Raw genomic sequence first — 20,099 nt, 5'->3', positions numbered from 1 at the left:
CATACCCATGTCAGTCACATGACAGAGAACACGATAAGAAACAGCAGCACGGATCATAAAATCCTATACACTCAAAAATGAACACAATGACTCATAAAGCACTAATGACTAACTAAACTTAGCATATTCACATTTCTACAGATTTGAATATTTTCAAATGAGCCAAACATCACACACATATGTTATTGTCTTTGGAAACAGTATACTGTACATCCTTTTCTTTTTGTGGTTTTCCGGATTTGGCTAGCAGATCCCACTTCATGCAGTCATCTACAACTGTTTTCATTTGTGTGTTGTGGGTGTCCCACTGTCTTACATTGTCCCCTGCTGGACACATTGTAGCACTGCAAGCCAACATCCAGAGTAAAGGAATAAATTATACAATAAACACTTTATTGCATATATTATATAAAAGTGTTTATGTAATATATACTATTTATTTATTTATTATATTTAAACCACTATAGTTTATGTTGGACTGTGGTGATACTAGACAGAGCTGTCCCGGTTTTTATATTATTGTTATATTGTGTTGAGAAGTGTTTTCATTTAACTCTTCTCCTTTCTTATTATTTCAGCACCAGTGATCAATATAACTGAGGCGGGCAGGGACACAGCTGAGAACGGACGTGAGCACCGTCTGGAGCTCCAGTCTGACTCTAAGGTGTGTTGGAAAGACGATATGTGTTTTGTTAGTTAATGTTAATGTTGCTATTACATTATTGTTGGGATTCTGTATTGTTCCACATGAACAGTTTCTCTATTTTTCTGTTGTATTTTTCTGTTGAAGCCGGCAATGTCTCTATGTACATTTTAGCATGTGTAGCAGTCACAATCACATGTGGTACATAAACTGGAAGGACCTCGAACACTGTTTTGAGTGTTGCGCCAAGAGGAAACACTGTAGAGGTCTTACTGTGGGGCTAGTCTAGAAGACCACCATACTATATATGAAGACAACCAAACCATGTTGGTTATTACACCTGTGTTGAAAAAATGAAATGGGGAAAGCCAAAGATTCACAAACCTAGTACTGAAAGCATAGGCAGCAATTAAACAAGAAGAGATACAAGAACTAAAATAAAAGTCTGGGGGCATCATTCGATTACGGTATCAGTTGCCCTGTGGTTTTATATAGTAACTGTAGGTAGTTTATTAAAGTATTTTTGATACTTCAGTCCTTCTAACTAAAGAAAAGAACATTTGAGCTTTTGTCCCTGTTTATGTGTGTATATGTGTGATGGTGTTAATCAAACAGGTGAACAAGAAAAGAGCAGGAGAAGGTAGTCAACTCATACTTACCTTACTAATGTGATTATACTAACCTCTATAGGTTTTACAGCCACATCTTGTCTTAAGTGGAGCAGTAATTTGAGCTGTCCAGGCAGATGTGCATGATTCAACGTGACACTGACTCAGAAGTCTTTACTGCAACAACAATCCACTGCTAAACAAAACCATTGTGTGCCTAGTTCAGGAGTAGTTTACTATATTACTAAATGTTATGCATGTCTCCTGTTGCACCTCCTCTCTGCACTCTCCCCTTCCTCCTGCTAGTCCTCGCTCATACCCCGGCATTGTGGAACTGACCTCTGTTATAACCTTGTTGACACTGTTTCTGCACAGAACTGTACTCTGCACAACGGCCTATCCTGCTGTCTTCACTTTTAAGCTATCGTGCTGTGGTGTTCACTGACTAATGTTATGTCTCTTTCCCTCTCCCTTTTTTCTTCACACGCTCCTCTTTGTTTTGCTTCTCACGCTCCCCACTTGCATGCTGCCATTTTTGCCATTGTTTCATGAAAATGAAATGATTTTAATGCTTGATTTTCCTTTTAATTCATTTTACTTCTTCGCTGCTTGCTTGTACACTTCGGGGTGTGTGTATTTGTCTGCTCCTTCTTTTGTTTTTTGTTTTTATTTTATTCCACCATCTTGTGCTCCCCTTCCCCCGTCCTTTTGTCTTTTCTTACCCATCCTGTGTTTTTTCTCTTTCAATCTTCCATTAGTCAATTTTCATGTTTCCTCTGTCCTTCTCCTCATCATCTTCACTTTCTTCCATCCCCCCTTCCCTCGACTCAATCTCCGAGTTCGACCGCGGCCTCTCAGACATCTCCGAAGATGACGATCCTATTGATGATACAGCCACTTCACTGTGGGCCCCTCCCTCATACACTTCCATCATGTCTGATGAGCAGTCGGCTGATCTTGAACACCTCACACAAAACCCTCCAGCCTCTTATCCGATCACAAGCACCCAGACTTGCACTTCAGGGCTTTTTGAAGCCCAGGAACAGTGCCAGGCTGAAACCACAGCAGCAGCCGGAGTATCAAATTGGAAGAGCTGGTTCTCTCCGAGGAGTGTGGTTAAATATTTTTCTTTCATTATGTGTTATCTCTCAGTGTTGGGGAAGAATGGAAACAGATGCCAGTCATTTACAGAGCTAACAAAGAAACTGATCATTTTTACACCTACTTTAGCCAAGCTAATGTCCATGTCAGCAGGGAAATTAAAGATTCTTACTGTTGGTGCCCCCAAATATATAGTTTCCAGCTTGAGTACATTCAGACTACATCAAATTCTTAACAGTTTGGCATTAAAATGGACTCATTTTATAACTTTTTTTACTCGCTATGTGCCTACTACATTGTTTAGCTTGACCCCTGCTGTTCTTTGGCACCCAACACAGCTACAGTTACCCTTGATTTCCTCTCCTGCCTGTCCTCTAGGTGTCCCTTCCTCCTCCTCTCATTCCTCTTTTTCTGCTCTGGCCCTTTTCTCTTATGTCTTTCGTGTCTTGACCCAGTCCTCCTTTTCACACTCTAACCTCATCTCATCTCTTCATCGCTCCCTCCTGAATCCTTCTCCTCTCCTCTTGCCTTTCCTGCTGGTTGTCTTCCTACTGGTTGTGATGCTGACAGCGAGCCAGTCTTTGGTGTTAGCCCTGATTTTAGCCACACCCCTCGGCCTGACGCTGTGTTACCTAGAGAACGCAGTCTCTCGTCAGCGAAAGGCCGTTTTGCCATCGTTTGTTACTGAAACTCCAAATAATCCGCCTGAGGAGCTTTTAAACTCTGGTTTCAACATGCAAACGTCGCCTCTCACGCCAACACACACACCTCCTCGCACGAGGCACCACACTCACACAAGTGCTTCCTGGACACAAGAGATGTGCGATCCTGCTGCGTAAACACACACATTTATATGTCCAAATCCTCCCGATCAAACCTCTCCCATTGTTCTCTTCTTTTGACCTCCTCTCTGTGTGAACGTGTAAACTACATGTCAGTGAGTCCTACATTCACCCCACCACCCTTTCCTTTTCCTTTTTTAAAATCCCTTCACTCTGCCAACCCTACTGTATTGTTTAAAATACAGAACAAAGATTAGAACAATTAAGAGTTGAAAAATGATGATGAAATAGAGAAACTATTGTTACATATATCTTGTTAAATGTTATGTTAAAATATTATAATATAGAGCAACATTAGAATACATTTAGAGATTTAAATACTGTACAGAGAGTTAGATGATTTAATCTACTAAGGCGATGTTTGAAATTCTTAGTTGGTAATATGCAAGATAAATAAGCACTTTTTTTTTGCTATATTTTCAGTTGTTGCACTTTAGCTTTGTGTTACAAAGTAAGGGGTAGCTGTGGATTCGATGTTATAATTGTACATACACATAAATACTGTAACCCCCACTCATCTATAGCACTTAATGTATATTAGATTTGTATATTATTGCTGAGTCATGTTGAGAGTAAGCAGTGTTACACTTCCCTGAGGTCCAGGGCTCTCCTGAAGCCCCGTCCATTGCCAGCTTTAAATAGATGTAATGGTATATAATGGTATTTGTGGCGTGGCGTTTTCTTAGTTGAATTAGGACGTTTGTGCAGACAGAACAGACATAGGACTAGTTGGAATAAATACTTCTTTCCATTGCCAGAGTAACTAAATAGAGGTCTATGTCAGTAAAAGCACCTACAGAATAGTCTTAAAGTCTGCCTTTTGGTCAATATAATAATATTTGAATCTTAAAAACATACGTGAACCTTAATGATCGTAACATTTGTTGTAGGTTCAGTGATTCTGAATCTGTTCTAAATAGAGTATCATAGCGTCAGCAGCAGTAGTGCAGCTAACATGTTGCATGTTGTTTTCCAGAAATGAATGCTCTACATAAAAGGTATAGCGAAAACATGTATTTGTCTCATATGATGAAATTAAGTTTTAACACAGACTGTGAAGTTTCTTTTTCTTTTTAATTTTGTATGAGAGCACTGAGCTGCACCTGCCACCTCTCTTCATTAAGCATCTCAAACTACTGTGGGTTTGGTGCAAAGGTCACATGACCAGCAGTACTCCCTAACATTCAGGTTGCTGGGGAAGAAACCATTTTTTCATCCTTTTCCCATCATCCATTTCACTTTTTTTCTGTCTTCACGACTCTACCCTCCTCATTTTCTCATGACTACCACTGCCATAACTGCGACATTGAAGGTTAAGGAGGTGGACTTGTGCCCTGGCGAAGCAAAAGCCACACCCTCTCAGGTCTGTAGGGCCTGCTTTTAACATGCACGCTTTACAGATTCTTCAAAAATATATGTGTTGTGAATGGGAAATAGAAATAGTTTATGGTGTAGTGGAGAACTCATGTATCAAACCTAACCTGTCCTTACTTTCTCCCTGACCTTACCTCACCAACAGTCACTTGGAGCCAGTGAGCTTGGCCTTTCTCAGGTTCACACACTTTGATTTTCAGTCATTTGCTCTGATTGTGTTGATTGGTGGGTTTGGTTCACTGTTTAGGGTGAAGTTGCCCCGATGTGAAGGTGTGAGGTTAGTTTTTTCAGCTACAACGGACCCGATCTGAAATTTGTAACAACAATATTCACATTGACAACCAACTAAATGTAGTTATACATATATCTTTAGTCACACTGGAATGCAGATCGGGTACGAGCGTAAAAACTGATCTCGAACGGGCACTTTCACCCAAAATCCTCACTATCAGCTGTGGTGCTGCTGCTTATGACCTCACGGTTTCACTTTGCTTTCGGGTTCATATCTGCGGGTTTCATCATCATTTCTGGGTTTCACTGAAAGCACATTGGGGTTTGTTGGTTTGCCTAAATGTTTGTTGGTGTGGTGATGTTTTGAATGCTTTGAATGTTCTTGACACGGATATTCAGAGTGATATCATTTGTGCTTGTACCCATTCTCCAGCCGTCATCACAGCGTGAGACATGAGGTTGTGTCACCACATGCGCCCTGTTCTTACTATTTTTATTTTTTTGTCCATTGTGTTTTTTTAAATGATAATTTATTTAATGGCTGATCCTTTTTTTTCTTTTTTGAATGGTTATTATTTTTTATATATAAATATTATTTTTTAAAATTGTATTGGTTTACATTTGTTGTTTTGCATTTCAAATTGATTTCAGCTTATTTAAAGATTTAAAATTTTTTATTTATTTATTTTTTTGCTGTATGTCTGCCTTCCAGAGTCCAATGAGAGTGCATGGGGACAATATTTATGTGAGGCACAGTAATTTAATGTTGGAGGTTGGTACTGGTGTCACCTGATGGCTGAAAATAAGAACTACATGTTTTCCGTGTACTCTGACGCCATCAGAACTACAACTTCCTCTGTATTTGTACTGTACAAGACTGCTGCCCTCTCGCACTCTCAGGCTCTGTGTGCATGTCTGCTTGTGGATGTTTGTAAATCAAGTCTATTCTCAAAGTCCGTTATTTCCACATTGTTGTTTCTTAAGTAATCCTAGTATTTTTAATAATGTATGAGAAGGTTGCAATGCTAATTCACGTGGCAGCCATTTTCCACAGCTGGACCAGGAAACTTGACTGCGATGTTGTCACAAAATTAACACATGTAATTTAAAGCTGTAGTAAGCAGTGTTTTTATATCATCAGTGGGTCACAACGACTGTTTCTTGGAGTGACAACCCCACATATAATTCAGCATTTTCCCCGATTGCTGCAAAGATTTCTACTTATCAGAAACCTGCTAAACGTTTAGTTTGTTTGGACGAACTAAGACGAGTTACTGAACTGCAACACATTTATTTGATTTCAGTCTTGTTACATACCAACACAGTGGAGACTTGCTCTTCCAGGAATTTTCCCCAGACTGATTTCACAATGGCTGCTTTGTGAAAAGGCTCAGCAGTGTGTGAACGTGACTTTAATGCATGCTCTGTGCATGTTGAATGCTGATTTGCGACCGTTTTTATCTTGATCCTTGTTCAGTCCTCGATTGGTTAAAAAGTTTGATTACTGCCAGGCAGATGTGTCTAACCTGACTAATCCTGCCTCCCTAACCCATACGAGGAGCTCTCTTCCTGTTTTCTGGTGATTGGCTGCCACTGTGGAGTGATAACTAATACTAAAACAACACGTGTTATTTTGCCACATGCGACTGATAGTGATGCATCACCAGTTAGTCTGTGTAGGAGTGCAGTGGTCTAAATCACACAGAGTACTCGAGTTGAGGCGGTGACAGACCCTTAAGAGAGAAGAATAAAAAATAGATCAGGAAAAATCCAGTCAGTTTACAAGAATCAGCTTGCATATTGCTGTCCTATCGAGACATGAATAGGGAAGATAATATGAGCACAAGAGATCCATAGATAATGGATGAGGAGAGAGGGACACTGTGAAACAATGATGAATAATGGCAGATGACAAATAAATTAAGAAAAGGGACAGGAGGAAAGAGAAGGAGAGCAGGTTAGGGCTACCTTGATCATCACTATCAGCTCCGTGCCCTGCTGTGTGCCGTGCTGTTCCTGACTGAAGGAAAAACGTCTTAATAAGATGGAGAAGCCCTGTCTCAGTGCAGCCGGGACAAATGCACACATGCAGCAAAATACAGGCAATAAGACACATTTGAAGAATTGATTCAAGAATCATAAAACAAGGCTCCAGTGAGACATGGCTTTCCTGATTGACAGACTAATGTTCCTGTGACCTTAATTTCCCCCCCTCCTCCTTCCCTGTTCCCCCATCCCCTTCTCCTTACCCTTTTCTCACTTTTCTGGTTCCCTACCTCCCTCCTGTTTCCTTCTTCTTCCCGTTGCACTTCATTCTCTCTGTTCTCTGCTGCCATCCTTACTATCAACCTACTTTTTCACTCTGGCCTTTCTTTCTCACTCTTTTTCTGAATCCTTTCCTTTCTTTTTTTTTATTTCCTGTTCTTTCCTCACCCTTTTCTTTTTCCTACCACCCCTTTCTAACTGCCTTACCTTACTTCCCACCTCTGCCCTACAATTGTCATCCCGCCCCTCTTATTCTGAAAACCAACCTTCCCTCATTAAACCATACATATGTCATTCACTCTCTACCCCTTCCTCATCCCCCTTACCCCACTTCCCCCTCTATTCCTCTCCTCCACTCCCCCTATTAGGACCATGATAAGACCCAAGACGAGGTTCTGAAACACCAGGCTAGCATTAGCCAGCTAAAACGCTCCTTTATGGAGGCGCCACCTCCCTCTCCTCCACAGCCCAACCAGTGGGAGAAACGCCTCACCTCCTCTCCTGTCACAACGATACGTATTCAACAGCAACAGCAACAAGTGGTACGTGTGTCTGGGTGTTTCTGTCTCGGCAAGTGAATGACCAAGTATTTTTCCTGACTGTGAAGCTGAAATGCCATTTGACAGAGGATTGCAAAGCTTCCCAAGTGTTTTTCATGGTGTCCTGCATAAAAAATGCAGATTTTAGTATGTTGTGGTCATACACGCCATGATGGAAAACTAAAAGTCGTCTTCTCTCCTCGATCTTTGTGCATCCACTGTCTCCTTATTATCTTCAAACATTGGTCCTTAGTTTCTTTCTCTTCTTTTTTAGTGGCTGTTTTAATAGGATGCTTTTCACCTGTTGTTTATAGGTCACTCATTGCTTAATGAGCTTCTTAGGTTTTTCTTATTCTGTAGAAATGCTGACCTATCTGCTACTGTCACCTACTATTCATCCATTGTCAGTAATTTTTACAGAGCATCTGCAGTGTTCTGGTCTGGTTCTGGTCGCCTGCCTCTGCTCTACTAAACAGTTTCTCTCTTCTTCTTTATGTTATTATAAGACACATGGGTAAAAAACATGGCTGAACTTTATTTAATTTGATCCACATCTTCCTCTGTATGTTTGTGGTTTCACATAATGTGTTTTTATGAGTTGTGTTCTTGCTGTTCATCTGCTCAGAGTCATCTCTTTTATTGTCCTTTTATTTCTTGCCTAACCTCTTGTTGTTGTTGTTGTTGTTGTTGTTGTTTGTCTTCTTCTCTGTGTCGTTTTTTCTGTGGGTTTGCTGTAAAGCCTTGCAGAGGCTTTGTGGTAGAAACTCTGGCACAGGCTTTTATTTGGCTGCTGTGGCTGCCTGTAGTACATTAGAACCAACACCAGATGTTGTTATAACCACATTTCCATCTACGTCTTCTAATAAGCTTTTAAAATGTCCCACAAGACCTAAATGTGTTGACACTGCACACTCCAATACCTATCCCTAATAGTTTCTTTTGTCGTAAGGATGAGCGTCTGTGTTTATAGACAGGATAGTCTTCTCATTTTCTGTTCTCCTTTAAGCTCTTTTATCCCCCTGCTATTTCAGTGTCTGCTGCAGTGAACTTGACACTGTATGGACATTACTTTGAGTGTGCACGATAACAGCGAGGGAGCTAGAAAAAAACGAGAATAAAAGAGATAAAGAACGGAGACATAGCCTATTCTGCATGCTGTGATAACAAACACCACAGTTATCGCTAATTGCTAACAGTGATGATGTCTTGGTAACCTCTCTGTCACGCAGGTGATTGAGCCTGAAGCGGAAGCATCTGCAGCTGATAACACGATCTCTGATACCAAAGAACCTGCAAAGGTGGACCCACTTTCCTCTATTAATCTATTCAACCTGCCATCCATGATGCCTTTTATCCATTGTTTCCTTCACGCCTTCACTTCCCTCCACTCCACTCCGCAGCATGACATTTCTTTTTCTTACTACAGCCACTCATTCTTAGTCTATTCATTTCTTCCTACTTGTTCTTCTCACTTCAACTTGTCTTTGCATCCACAGTTGAACATATTCATGTTGTTTTTACTCCTCAGTTTGATTTGGTGTGAATTTACTTTCAGTTGAGGTAATTTAATTTAATTTTATTTATGTTCAATGATCATGTTCTGTTTTTTTGTTTTTGCCCCCATGCGTTTGTTGTGTATGTGTGTGCACCTCATTGTGTCTGTGTGTGCACTTTGTGTGTGTGTGTGTGTTTGTCTGTGAATGTGCGTGTGTATAGACCACCGAAGTTGAAATTGAAGAAACGGTTGTCATCCAAGAAGTTTCCAAAGCAACCAAACCTGAATCTGTCCAAGTTGCAACCAGTCCTCTGGCTGACGCACCTGCTGAGCCTGAAACAAAAGAACAGAAAGTGGAGTTTGAAGAGGAAGTAGTGGTAGCGGAGGAGGCGAAAACGGCAAAGCAGGAGAGCATTTCGTCTGACAGTGAGAGCGAAGAAGAAGCAGAGTACCACCCAAATGTCCCCGTCTCCATTTCTCATACACAAATACCAGAGGAGAATGAAGAGGAGGAAGTGCAGGAGACAAAAGAGGAGAATGAGCCAGTGGAGCAGGACACCTCTGCTCCAGATACTTCTTCCCTTCCAGCTGAAGTCAGCGAACCTGCAGAAGAAACCCATCGAGTGTTAGAGGAGTCCAGGACAGAGGACACAAATGCAGAGAAGAAGACTGCAGATGACGAGAAGGATGGTGAGCATGAGACGGAGGGAAGCACAGAGGAACCGATGATGACGCCTGAAGAAGCCCCTAACGGTCTCACCGAGCCAGAGGAGGCTGTGACCGGGTTGGCATCTCCAGCGGAGGACGAAGAGGAGGAACCTAAAGTGAATGGAGAATCCTCTCTGGTTGAAGCAGAACTACGACCACAGGTTATTTGTTGCTCTGAGGTAAAGTCTTCACTGGGCCGACTGTGGAGCTTCCCTGGGCTTTGATCCCTCCTACCAACTGTAGAAACACCTACATTTTTTCCTTCCTGCTTATGACAGTGCCGGTTTTCCCTTTTTCCCGCTTGCGTGAATATTTAAGCCCCATGTACATCCTCACACTCGCTTTTGAAAACTCTGTTTTTCAACCTGACAGAAGACTCCTTTAAGGACACAATTCCCCATCATTGTTTTGGTGTGTTGGTGTCAACTTACCACCCCCCCCCACATGATTCATTTCAGTCTTTACTTTCATCATTACATATATTTTAACTTCTCTGTTATGTACTATCATCACAATCATACCATGGCTAGTCCACTCGTGTGTGGTGTGTTGATGTCACAGCCTCCTACATTGTATTTGGTGTTAAGAAGTAAATGGGGCCTAAGCGGGAAATGCATGCTGCTTTTAGGTGTATATTTGCTTTTCACCTCTGGTGTATGTGTGTGTGTTTGTGGGTCTGTGTCATATTCCATGTGTTTGGCAGTGATGGTTCTCAGTCTTGTGTGTTTAATTGGTCACTGTCACTATGGTAACAGCATTGTAGAAATCATCATTGCCAACCACTTTGGAAATGCAACCCCGCTCATCTGAATGTCATCTTTGCACGTTGTTTATGTTCACGTTGCCCTTGTGTTTGCCAGCCGTTGGAGCACTGCTTGTTTGATTGGATAGTGTTTTCTGCATGTTTGTGCTGTGTCGTACGTTGAGCTGCTGCATATCGACACTGAAGAGATCTCCGCAGAGGTTGTTGCTGCTGCAGTTGTTGCTCTTACGTTGCATTAAGTAGACGTTACACTCTGTGTTTCATGATGTTGACTTGCATGAGTTTGGGAGCTTTTGCATGAAGTTGCTGCGTTCGTGTGCATGTGTTTATTATACATATACTGTTTTCAATTGATCTGATAGCTAAACTAAGGATATTTATATACACATTGACTTGCACGTGAATTTAATACCAAAGAGTGGATAGATACACATATATATTTCTACACATTTCTTTGTTTCCCTAACTGTCTCAGGTGTAATACACTAACCATCTTCCCTCCTCCCTCACTTCTCTCTCTCCTCCCTCCCTAGCCACCTGTGGTAAAGACAGAAATGGTGACTATATCTGACACGTTTGCAGCCCAGAAAACTGAGATAGCTACAAAGGAAGTGCCCATCGTACATACGGAAACCAAGACCATCACATACGAAGCTGCACAGGTGCACACCTAGAAGACACAGGGAGCTTTTATTTTATGTTGTCCTTTTTGTGTGTTAGCATTCAGGGTTCCTATTGTGTTTGTGTGAAGCACTTTTCTGTAAAGTAATGAAAAGATCGATGCCAATGCTCCAAAGTGTTTCTTTTCTAGCAGTGCATGCCACCATCATTCATTCAATCTCCTGCAGGGAAAGAGTGTTTAGCCACACTAAGCCCTTTATTTATCGTAGACATCACACATCTAACGGCAATGTTCTAGTGGTGATTTACTACTCATTATCTCTCTCTGTTATCAGTTGGATGGTAATGGTGATGGCGAGCCCGGAGTGCTGATGACTGCTCAGACAATCACCTCAGAATCTCTGTGTACTACTACAACCACGCACATTACCAAGGTGCACACACATACACACACACAACATATTATGATGCTTCATAATGACATGTCATTATAATGTTCGCCACTCAGCTGTATCCCATAAAGTGAGCCATATTAATGAACAGCATAATGAACCAGTGGTGATGTGCATGAAAGCATCGTTGTAACATTTGTTCCAGACATTGAAGGGCGGCCTATCAGAGACGAGGATTGAGAAACGCATCGTCATCACTGGAGACTGTGACATCGACCACGACCAGGTCAGTTTTCAGCCGCACTTATGCTCTCTCCGTCCTACTGGGAGCTTGGTTGACGGGCTGCTTTATTCTCATCGAATGTGCCCTAATTGAAAAACTCAAGGAGCAAATAGATGTGGCGACATGTCAATCGTGTTGCGTGCAGAATTTAAGCTTTCAGTCCCACTCTGACTCTACTTGTTAGCTTGGATCCTCATCTGTCGTTTCACATATTCATCCATACATCTAAAGAAAAGGTGCCTTAACCCTTTCACATCATGCTGTGTCTGATTTTGTTGCTCATTTTAGTTAGTTAGTGTGCTGTGTTTGTCTTTGTCAAATTTTTACGATGCAAAACAAATCAAGTCAAATGTTTTACTTTTAGTGCAGATCTATTCGGGCAGTGACTGTGACATTTCAGTTGTGTTTGCTCTGAAATGTGTACATAAGTTCCTCTATTCTCCTATATGGAAGTAAACACTCAATATAAAATGTCTCACTGTCCACATACATCCAAATTCTCTCTGCAAATTTAGAACAAACAAATCCTGACGTGCGCCTGTCTTTGATTGACATCATGTTAATGTAACTTAAAATCTGAAGGTGATGGGAGATTAATTTTTAATAGGAAAATAAGTGACTTATTTGTGCCACAAAGTCTATGTCATGTGACACTAGAAGATTCTGCTGTCAATATCCATATAGTGCCCCCAAAATATGTCAGGAATTTGAAAAGTAAACACGTGTTTTTGTCTGGCCAGGATCTGCATGATCCCTTGTCCACTGGTTTAAGTTGCTTGTCTGTCTTGATTTGCTGGATTTACTCACAAACAGACATTCGAGTTGGAAATGAAATTTATTTTCATCGATTTCTTTCCACCTGATGTCACCACTCCATCTGGAGCCATTTTACTTCCTCTGACTTGCCTCACCCCGTTTAAAATTCAGTTCCACCCAAAGAAGTAAAATGGTACACGTCACACTTTAACCTAAATCCAGCATTCTTGTCATTTTCTTTATGCTTCTTATTTAATTTTTCATTTAACTCCACCGTTTTGCCCTCCTCTCCCTCTCCCCCCCTCCTCCACTGCCTGCTGTGCTCTGTGCTGCCACTGTGTGGCTGCCCCTCGGTACTGCAGGCTCTGGCCCAGGCCATTAAGGAGGCCAAAGAGCAACATCCTGACATGTCTGTTACCAGAGTGGTGGTTCATAAAGAAACTGAACTGGCTGAGGAGGAGGATTGACTGAACTCAGGTAATAATAATAATAGTAACTCGTCATTATTATTATTATTATTCACAGTGAAAGTAAAATCTTTATTACCTGGTATGTTTGCTGAAGAACTGAAAATCTGTGGGTTGGAACAAAACTCCCACACACAGAGAGCTGTTAAAACCATCAGCCGTCATCACACAGACAGAAAGAGTTTTAGGAAGGGAATTTTATACTTAGGCACTGACTTCCACAGGTCTGTCTGTAGACTACAAAGGCAATGATTTCCAATCAATCAATCACACCACTCAGGCTGACTTCCTTCCTCTTCCTTTCCCCTCCACCAAATCCAGAGTTGAAGGGCCCACCCTGACTGTTTTCTCTGACGCTAAACGACCTTCATCACCTTGTGACTACCGACCTTGACTGACTGAAGAGGAGGAGAAGAAGAGGCGCTGAAGAGCAGGAAGTAGAGTCGGCGGATTGCAGAGAAGCTGCCAATCTCTTTCCAGACGCTCTTTCTTTCGTGTCTGTGGTGCATCTAAATCCCTCACTCCAAAACCAAGAAAAAAAAGAAAAATAATATCCTCGCTCTTTCTGAGGGAACAAAGTAGAACCACTCTGTTAACATTTGTAGCATGATTTTATTTTTTTTTTATAGTTTTTTTTTTAACTGTTTTGTTTTACAAGAAGAGAGAAGTTAGTGTGTTTGTCATATATTTCAAAGATTGAACTTTTAGGGATGCACAAAGAAAAAGTTATTTTGTTAAATTTATTAAATTACAGCTCTCTGGAAAGCAACAGACTTAAAACACCAACAGAAACAAGTGGGACTGCAGAAAATATGAAGCTATCTTAAAGTAATGAAGGAATGAACTCCTGCAGTCTCGCTCGTCGATACATTTCCAGGCAGACCAGTTTGACTTTTATCACATTTTGTTATAAGTAATTCCAGAGAGCTGTGACTTGAAATATCACAGTTAAAAGATTCTGTCTTCTTTTCCCTGTACGTATAGTTATTATTCATCCACATTCCTTGTGTGTTGACTAGTGTCCGAGTGAGTTCCTTTTCAGTACAGTTCACCTCTAAATGTTAAGATACAGTTGTGAGTTCTACGTTAGGTGGGAATGGAAGGGATCGTGATTGGGATTTCCTTTTTAGAAGACACTTTTACTAAATATAAATGAATTTGAACTGAAAATGAACTGATTTTAAAGCTAGTTTATACAACGTTCTGTACAGTAAAAAAAAAAAAAGAAGAAGAAGGTTATTATAGATGGGAGCCGTAATGCAGCTTTCCATTAACCAGACGCTCCCCCTGGGCCCCCTCCCACTGTACGACACTAATCATTCCTACTGGGCCGCGGGGGGAGCGAGGGAGCAGTAAACTGACTTTCTGACTGGGAGAGTAGACGAGTAACCTGAAAGATAACTGGGAGATAGCGGTGGCGCTGTGCAGCAGCCAGTTGGGAGTAACAACAGCTTTGAACATCGATGCATGCTCGCAAGTTTCATTCATGGTCTTTTTGCATCGTGCCATGAGCTAAATCAATGTTGAAAATTAAGATGTAATCTGAATTTAAGTTATTCAAGATGAGTTTTGTGCTACGGCCAACGCGAGGTACGAGGCAAAACGAGGAGCTAGAGTTGGAACCAACTTGAAACCACTTCTGTCTCAAATTCACGACAATGCCATTTCTGCCAACTCTGCATTAGCGCCTGTTTTAGTTCACTCCCAGCTTCTTTCCACGCCCCACAAAACCTTGCTCGCTGTAACAAGACCCGGGTTTGAATTTGGCACGTCTTCGCACATTTTCATCCTGCAAGAACATATTTCGAGTGAGTCTAGGTAGAAGGCTTCTGTGTCAATTGGCTTGAGAGTGTGTAGGTTACAGATTATCTCAGCTCAGACGCTACGTCTAGGTGATGTTGTCTTTGACAGGACGCTGGCTGTGTTGTAGCCGTTTCACTGCAACCAAATATTCTGCTGCGTTACTGTGATTTTTCTTTCTGTCTTTTTTTTTTTTTTTACCATTTTAAAATTACAGTAATTTGTCATTTTGAATCATCAGTGGGTGGAAAATTTCACTCAAGTGCATGGTTCAAAATAAAAAGCATTCCATAAATATGGGCTTCACTAACATACATATATCACAACATTTGCTGGGAATTAGACTTTTTTTTTTTTTCCCACAACAAGAGCCTCGTTGCTCTTAACACTCACTACAGACACGGAAGCAGTTACAACACAACAGTAAAATGCAGCTATAAGGGAAGTTTAAAGTGCTCTTGAAAACCCTAAACGGGATCTTTCTGATGTTTTATTCGTTTTTCCTGTGTCCTTTTATCAATATGTTCAGCAGAATTTGTGACTGTATACATCTACTGCATTTAGTCGACACAGATTTTCAGTGGAAGCAGTGGAAAAAGCAAAAACACATTTTTTTCCTGCAATTTAACTGATTGTAAGCAAATAAGTGCCACCGATGAATTTAAAAAAACCATTCCAGCTGGACAGAGTTAATTTGAATTGGACTCAAACGGTGACTGTACCTCTGAATTTGACACCATCATCTAACTCTTTTTATTGGGAAACACTGGTCTAATCTCTACTATGCAGTTTAACGACGACATTCCAGACGAGGGGGAAGCTTTAACCTCGAACCCTCTTACAAAGAGACGAAGCGGCAATAAAACGGGAATAAAAACAAACCATGCAAAACTAGGCAGCTTTAGAAACTTTCACTGTTCCAAAAACATAAAAAAAAAAGCAGCATCAGTAATATCACAACAGCTATATGTGTAGTGTTTCTCACATTTCGTCGTCTTTTCTCTGTGACAAACTGATCTCGTTGGTGAAAGGTGGGATTCTTTGTTTCCCCCTCTCGGATATTTGTAATATTGTTACAGTGTTTGTTTTGTTTTTTTTCCTCACGTTGAAGGGACCCCCGCTTCAGATGAAATTCTCTGCATTTACACTTTTAGTCGCAGGTTCACCCTCTTATCGTTGGGGGGGGGGTATCGCTTTTAACCGTTCACAGGAGCTTTTGGGGTTCTGTGCTGAGCTGTGGTTTTCCAAAATGTTCCGTCATGGTAGAGCTTTTACCCAATGGACAGAAAAAATAAACAAAACAAAACAAAAAAAAAAACCCAACAACTCTACAAATGAACGATCAAATGAAAGATCAAAAAGCAGCATGGACTGAGTTGGACTGTTACCATGGCAACTCCCTAATGTCGCTCCATGGTTAAGGAACTGATTCTACGCCAGCTGATTATACACCTGTCAGGGATATGAACAGGACAACATTGAGGACATCATTATATTCATTTCATCCACACCGTGCCGTGACTTTCTGAATTTTTTTAAGAAGGTAAATGACAATGGGACCACAATCCTCCACTGTTCCAGCTCAGGCTTTGTTCTAGTTTGGTCAGATTGGACCATGTAAGTTCAGTGAAAACCAGCACAGTTTTGTATTTTATCTAACAAAGTCACAAACACACACACACACACACACACACACACATTTTGGGAAAACAAACCACAGCTGCCTCATTGCTCCAATGCACCAATGATCACCAGTAGGCTTCTTTTTTTTTTTTTTCTATCTAGCAGCTTTATTTGTCTCGTGTCTCCCCACACACAGCCACTCCTCCTACTCCACCCGTGTAACACTGTTTAAATAAAGGATTGTTATAATCAGAAGTCCTGTTTCGTTTCTTCATTCACTTTGTTGGCCAAACACGAAGATGAAAATCAAATATATCTAACGTGTGAAAGTTGCTTTTAGTTTTGTGAAGATCAGATGTCAGAAGAGTAGAGGCGGCTGCCTTGATGCCTTCCAGCTTTTCCCTGAGTATCAGTCAGACAAGTGGCTTTCACAGACGTTCTATGACAGCTAGTTATTTTCTTTAAATTGCAGTCATCTCCTTGAGGTGTTATCATTATGCCTGAAATATGTCCCTCCGGGTAGCTGCTGGTGTTCCTCACATTACTCCACACAAACAGTCGGAGCGCATGTTGACTGACGGGTCGTCTGTGTCTGTTCTGTCAGGAGGAGCCGGGTGTCGTCAGTCTTTCAGTTTCTTCTCAGGTGTGAGAGTGGGACCCAACGCTCCTCCTCCTCAGGTGCTCACGTCCGTATGTCTGCCTGTAGATGGCGCTTCTGTCCTGCGGAAACTCCGCCAGGGCAGCCTCAACTGGTGGGAGGGCGAATGAAAAAAAGCAGAGTAAAACTGATCAGCTGGGTCTTAAATTTCTAATTATACTATTATTATACTTGAATAACAGGCAACATGGAATCAACAAAGGTATATCTCACTTTTGCTAATAAATGAACCTGCAATGACTAGGAATGATTCAGAAGACCATAGTCAAACCTAAATTCAGTTACCAATTGAAAACGGGAGTGACATCACCTTGCCGAGTGAGTTTATGTTAAAAGTGACTTACAGTGGTAGTTACACATCTGTCACAAATAGTAAATACATAATACGTACATCTTTACAAACAAAACACAAAAGTATATATATAAACATATATATATTGTTTTTTATCCTAGGTAATTTGGTAAAATATCCTGGGCATTGTAGTTTTTAGCAGACATTAGTGAAGTACATGTGCATTTGGTGATCTGCTCAGAAGAACAGTGCATCCTTACACACAAAACATCAGGATAGTTTAATTTATTCTAAAAATGTGACCTTGCCATGTTCTTCTCTTGGATATTTTTCATTATTTAGATGGTAGTCTGGATTCAGGACCCATACACTGCTTTTATTTTTCAACCCAGGACTGACAGGAGCTGTCGGGTATTGTTGGAAAGACGTATGTTTTGTTTTGCTCTTGACTTTGCAAAGGCCAGTTCTTTTTTAATACAGAAATTCTTTCAGCGTGGGGATGAGTGTATATATGATATAGGCGGCTGGATGTTGTAGTGGTAAGATCGCTTACCCTGCATTTGCCTTGTACCTTGTATCTTACTTGTAACTCGCTTTGGATAAAATATAAATGTAAATATATTACGTGTGTGAAAGACTTCACCACCCAGTATCCATTTAACTACACAGCAGTGGTGTAAATATAACATTGCATGCAGTCTGGACATGAGAAGTTATTATCATGCTTACCTTGTCTGAGTTTCCAACTGAGGTAGATGATCAGCTGCACGAGCAGCAGACACACAGACAGGAACAACAGGAGGCCGAAGAGCCAGAGAGGAAGAAAGCTGTCTGTCTCTCTGTCTGTCTGGGTGACTGCCTGTCGCAGGAGCAGAGCCAGATCAGCCCACGGGCCATACAGAACCGCCATATTGCTCCTGCACAGGATAAAGTTAGGTTTAAAAACTACACTAGATTCCAGTGTGAAGCCAGTCCAGACAACATGTTCAGGTTCTGTATAGTAAACATTAGTGAGAACACACGGTTAGTTAAGTAAGACTACATTATTACTTTTATCCTAACTGCTTTTCCTGATGCCAGTCATAGTGGATCCAGCTGTGATTGGGCGAAGTGTGGGATGCACACTAGACAGGACAACAGTCTAACACAGGACCTTTAAATCCACTAAGTGGTTATTTTCAGGTTCTAATAAGAAGTTTATTCATGGTGAGACAGGCGACATTGAGTAGTAGCTAATATTTACTGGTGATGTGAAAGTGGAAAATGATTCAGTTACAGTGGATGGATTGCTAGTTTTCACCGAATCAAATTATGATGCTACAGTGGTGATTTAAACAGGTGGTGATAAACATATTTTATTCATAAACCCTCCAGAAATGCAGACGTTTTATGGTGTTTGCTTCCCAAATTAGCGCATCCTGCTGCAGCCTCTTCTCTTCTCTTGTTTTTGTGATGCAGTTGGTGCAATCTGTGGGGAGCAACGGATGTGATACTCGAGAGGTACAAGCAGCTTGTACTTAAAGTTGCACTTGCAACAAACATATTTTCTTCTTTATTGTGAATATAGGTGGTGAACACTATATTTATTTTAACCACATCACCCGAGTGAAATTCTAACAGCGTGTCAGCCTGTTGGATTTGTGTATTAAAGGTTATTTTTCTTTTCTGCATGTGAAATAGTTTCTTGTTAAGCCACAGCTTCCCCTCAACATTAGGGTAAACCTAACTAGTATTCAGACTACACACTAATTCCTGCAGCAACCAGCTAGAAAATTAACTGACCCACTAAACCTCTTTACACAAGTTACCTACAAGAAACCTACAAGAGATTTGGATTTATCAAAAACACAGTAATTCATCAGATTTAGATATTTATGTATTACAAAATGTCCACTCACCGTTTCCAGGTTTTCCAAATGGCAAATTTGAATCAATGCAGGTTGAAATTATACGAAAAATATTATGAGCTAATGCATAGTTATCTTGACAGTTGTCCTTGCTGGTTTTAAATTGTCTCCAGTAGGTCAAAGGTAACGCTTTGGTAGCCGTACTCACAAAACGTAAAGAGTTTGTAAAAATGTGGTTTCAGTGTAAAGAGGAGTGGAAAAAGCCAAAGAGTAATGATGTTTCAGTCCAGAGGTAAAAGTTGTGGTTGAATTAATGTTGCCCTGTCTTTCCTGTCATGTCCGTGTTTCTTCATCTTTCTTATTGGTCTCGTTTTCTCCCTCTCTCTTTGTCATTGGTAGAAGTACCACCTCTGTTGTTGTTGACAAAGTGAACTTTGTTCTGTTCAAACAGTCAAACTTGTGACTACTAAGCAGATTAGCTATAGCCGGCCTGACCTGTGTGTGTGTGTGTGTGTGTGTGTGTGTGTGTGTGTGTGTGTGTTGTTGAACCTCAGACTTGTGCTTTCGCCCCGTCATAAAACACACCCACTGACATGTGCAGCCATTGTTTCAACTGGTCCCACTGCAGGTGGAAATACATTTGTGATCTGTCTTCTTCTATCTCATCGTCTTCTTCTGTTAATTCACTCTCACTCTGTTCTGTGCATTGATTCAGTTGAAAAGTAAACAGCAGTATCAACCTTGACCGTAGTGTTCCCCCACCCTCCCCCATGCTGAAAGGCCCTGCGTGC

The 20,099-nt window shown here is 41.0% G+C and overlaps 1 protein-coding gene and 1 long non-coding RNA gene across 2 annotated transcripts in view; one reads left to right on the top strand and one right to left on the bottom strand.

Moving 5' to 3' along the window:
• Positions 1-16,766, top strand: part of epb41l2 (erythrocyte membrane protein band 4.1 like 2) — a 40,868-nt gene extending 24,102 nt beyond the window's left edge. The window contains 12 exon segments of the mRNA XM_026342179.1: positions 579-664; positions 4,507-4,557; positions 4,714-4,746; positions 5,512-5,571; positions 7,433-7,606; positions 8,833-8,901; positions 9,320-9,985; positions 11,103-11,231; positions 11,526-11,624; positions 11,788-11,868; positions 12,984-13,098; positions 13,410-16,766. Coding sequence (XP_026197964.1) covers positions 579-664; positions 4,507-4,557; positions 4,714-4,746; positions 5,512-5,571; positions 7,433-7,606; positions 8,833-8,901; positions 9,320-9,985; positions 11,103-11,231; positions 11,526-11,624; positions 11,788-11,868; positions 12,984-13,088 — 1,553 coding nt within the window. The 3' untranslated portion in view covers positions 13,089-13,098; positions 13,410-16,766.
• Positions 15,234-19,643, bottom strand: LOC113149844. Its single transcript, XR_003297596.1, has 3 exons — positions 19,360-19,643; positions 18,191-18,378; positions 15,234-17,260 (listed from the first exon to the last, which is right to left on the bottom strand). It is a non-coding gene; the product is annotated as an uncharacterized LOC113149844 (long non-coding RNA).
• Positions 19,644-20,099: the final 456 nt, after the last annotated feature.

The sequence above is a fragment of the Anabas testudineus genome, chromosome 24, assembly GCF_900324465.2.
Source record: "Anabas testudineus chromosome 24, fAnaTes1.2, whole genome shotgun sequence".
In the NCBI taxonomy this organism is placed as follows: domain Eukaryota; kingdom Metazoa; phylum Chordata; class Actinopteri; order Anabantiformes; family Anabantidae; genus Anabas; species Anabas testudineus.
The sequence above is the reverse complement of the archived record's forward strand: the minus strand, read 5'-3'. Positions and strand labels throughout refer to the sequence as shown.